Source organism: Oncorhynchus nerka, unplaced genomic scaffold, assembly GCF_034236695.1.
Source record: "Oncorhynchus nerka isolate Pitt River unplaced genomic scaffold, Oner_Uvic_2.0 unplaced_scaffold_6978, whole genome shotgun sequence".
In the NCBI taxonomy this organism is placed as follows: Eukaryota; Metazoa; Chordata; class Actinopteri; order Salmoniformes; family Salmonidae; genus Oncorhynchus; species Oncorhynchus nerka.
In genome coordinates this window covers 4,313-6,377 of record NW_027034338.1, presented here as the reverse complement: position 1 = coordinate 6,377, position 2,065 = coordinate 4,313, and the positions used below count along the sequence as shown (strand labels likewise).

General features: G+C 43.4%; 1 protein-coding gene across 1 annotated transcript; it reads left to right on the top strand.

The window, feature by feature from the left end:
* Nucleotides 1–568: 568 nt before the first annotated feature.
* Nucleotides 569–1,564, top strand: LOC135566149 (olfactory receptor 4D9-like; the record flags this gene model as incomplete). Its single annotated transcript, XM_065014000.1, has 2 exons — nt 569–686; nt 1,353–1,564. Coding segments are annotated over 2 exons (330 nt in total), but the record flags the coding sequence as incomplete, so codon positions are not given.
* Nucleotides 1,565–2,065: the final 501 nt, after the last annotated feature.

Genomic DNA, 2,065 nt, shown 5'->3' with positions numbered 1-2,065 from the left:
GTGTGCCATTCAGTGGGTGAATGGGGAAAAACAAAATATTTAAGTGCCTTTGAACGGGTATGGTAGTAGGTGCCAGGCGCACGGTTTGGTCAAGAACTGCAATGCTGCTGAGTTTTCATGCTCAACCATTTCCAGTATGAATCTAGAATGGTCCAACACCTAAAGGACAACCAGCCAACTTGACACAACTGTGGGAAAAATTGAGTCAACATGGGCCAGCATCCCTGTGGAACGCTTTCGACACCTTGTAGAGTCCATGCCCAACGAATTGAGGCTGTTCTGAGGGCAAAAGGAGGTTAAACTCAATATTGTTCGAGCAGAACCACTATTTTTGTTCCAACCAGCAAAACACATTTCTGAAGCAGTTCGATTTCCAAAAGTTATTGAATTGTTCCTTTATGTTCCTTTAATAACATTCATCTTGAATGTGAGAGGAATTCCAGTGGCGGAGGTGTACCAATAGCTGGTCGAGAATTTTTTGACACATTTCTGTTGTTCGCTCTAATATCTGAGTAATAACATGGTATATAATGTATTGTATTGTAGGTCTCACAGTATAATGTCTTAGTTGTATTGTAGGTCTCTGGTGATCAACAGCTACTTCTGTGACCACGGTCCCCTGTTCCGCCTGGCGGCCCCTGTTCTAATGTGGTCCCTGGGCATAGCGATGAGCAAAATCAACCCCTGTATAGTTCTCTATCTCCCAATGATCTTCATCATATCATCATACATCTGTATAACACACGCCCTGTTCACCATCACACTGCCCCAGGACAGGTGAGAAGTAATACTGATTGGAATAAGTAAGTCAAGTCAGTAAGTAGACTTGTCCAAGCCAGAACGGCCCATATGCTGATTGCCTCAGAAATATGTTTTTAGTTATGGACTTGTTACAGGAATGATAATGCTGGGAAATATTGAGAATGCAATTAAACTGTATAGATAATCACATGGTGTACTGACACACATTCTCTCCCTCCCCTCCTCTCTTCTTCGCTTCCGCTTCCTCCGCCACTCTCTTCTTTCTCTCTCTATGTCCACTCCTTTTCTCCCTCTCTCACCCTCCACCTCTCTTTCTCTCCATCTCACCCTCCACCTCTTTCTCTCTCTCCCTTCCATCCACTCCTTCTGTCTCTCTCTGTCTCTCTCCTCTACCCCCTCTTTCTCTCACACCCTTTCTCTGTCCACTCCCTTTTCTGTCTCCTCTTTCCTTCTTAATTCTCTCTCACGCTTCTCTTTCCTCTCTTTATCTCTCTCTCTCTCTGTCCACCTCTCTCTTGTTCCCTCCTCTCCCTCTCTCTCTCTCTCTTTCCCAGACTCAGAGCCATTAAGACATGTACTCACACCACTAGGTCATATTCTACCTGCCCATTATTTCTACGCACTTCTCTACACCATCATACCAACCAACGCCCGGATCATCAACCTCTCCCTGACCTCGATACTGCCACCAATGCTCAATCCCATCGTATACGTTCTGAAGACGGAGGAGTTTAAGGTATCGGTCAAGAAGATGCTCAGAAGAGGGGCCCAAATAGCTGTGCCGCAGGTCAAACCAACATGAAGTTCTTGAATTATTTCTCTTAAAAATCATATATTTCCAGTGCCTTCTGAAAGTATTCACACCTAACAGCCATTTTCAAGTCTTGGCATAGATTTTCATGGCGATTTAAGTCAAAACTGTAACTAAGCCACTCAGGAACATTCACTGTCACCATGGTAAGCAATGCCAGTGTATATTTGATCTTATGTTTTGGGTTATTGTCTTGCTGAACGGTGAATTTGTCTTCCAGTGTCTTTTGGAAAGCAGACTGAACCAGCTTTTCCTCTCGCATTTAGCCGGTGCTTAGTTTCTTTTTATCCTAAAAAACTCTAGTCCTTGCCGATGACAAGCATACCTATAACATGTTGCAGCCACCACCATGCTTGGAAATATGTGGTACTTAGTGATCTGTTGAGGTGGATTTACCCCAACCATAACACTTTGTATTCAGGACATAAAGTTAATTTCTTAGCCATTTCTTTTTACAGTTTTACTTTAGTGCCTTATTGAAAACAGGACTGT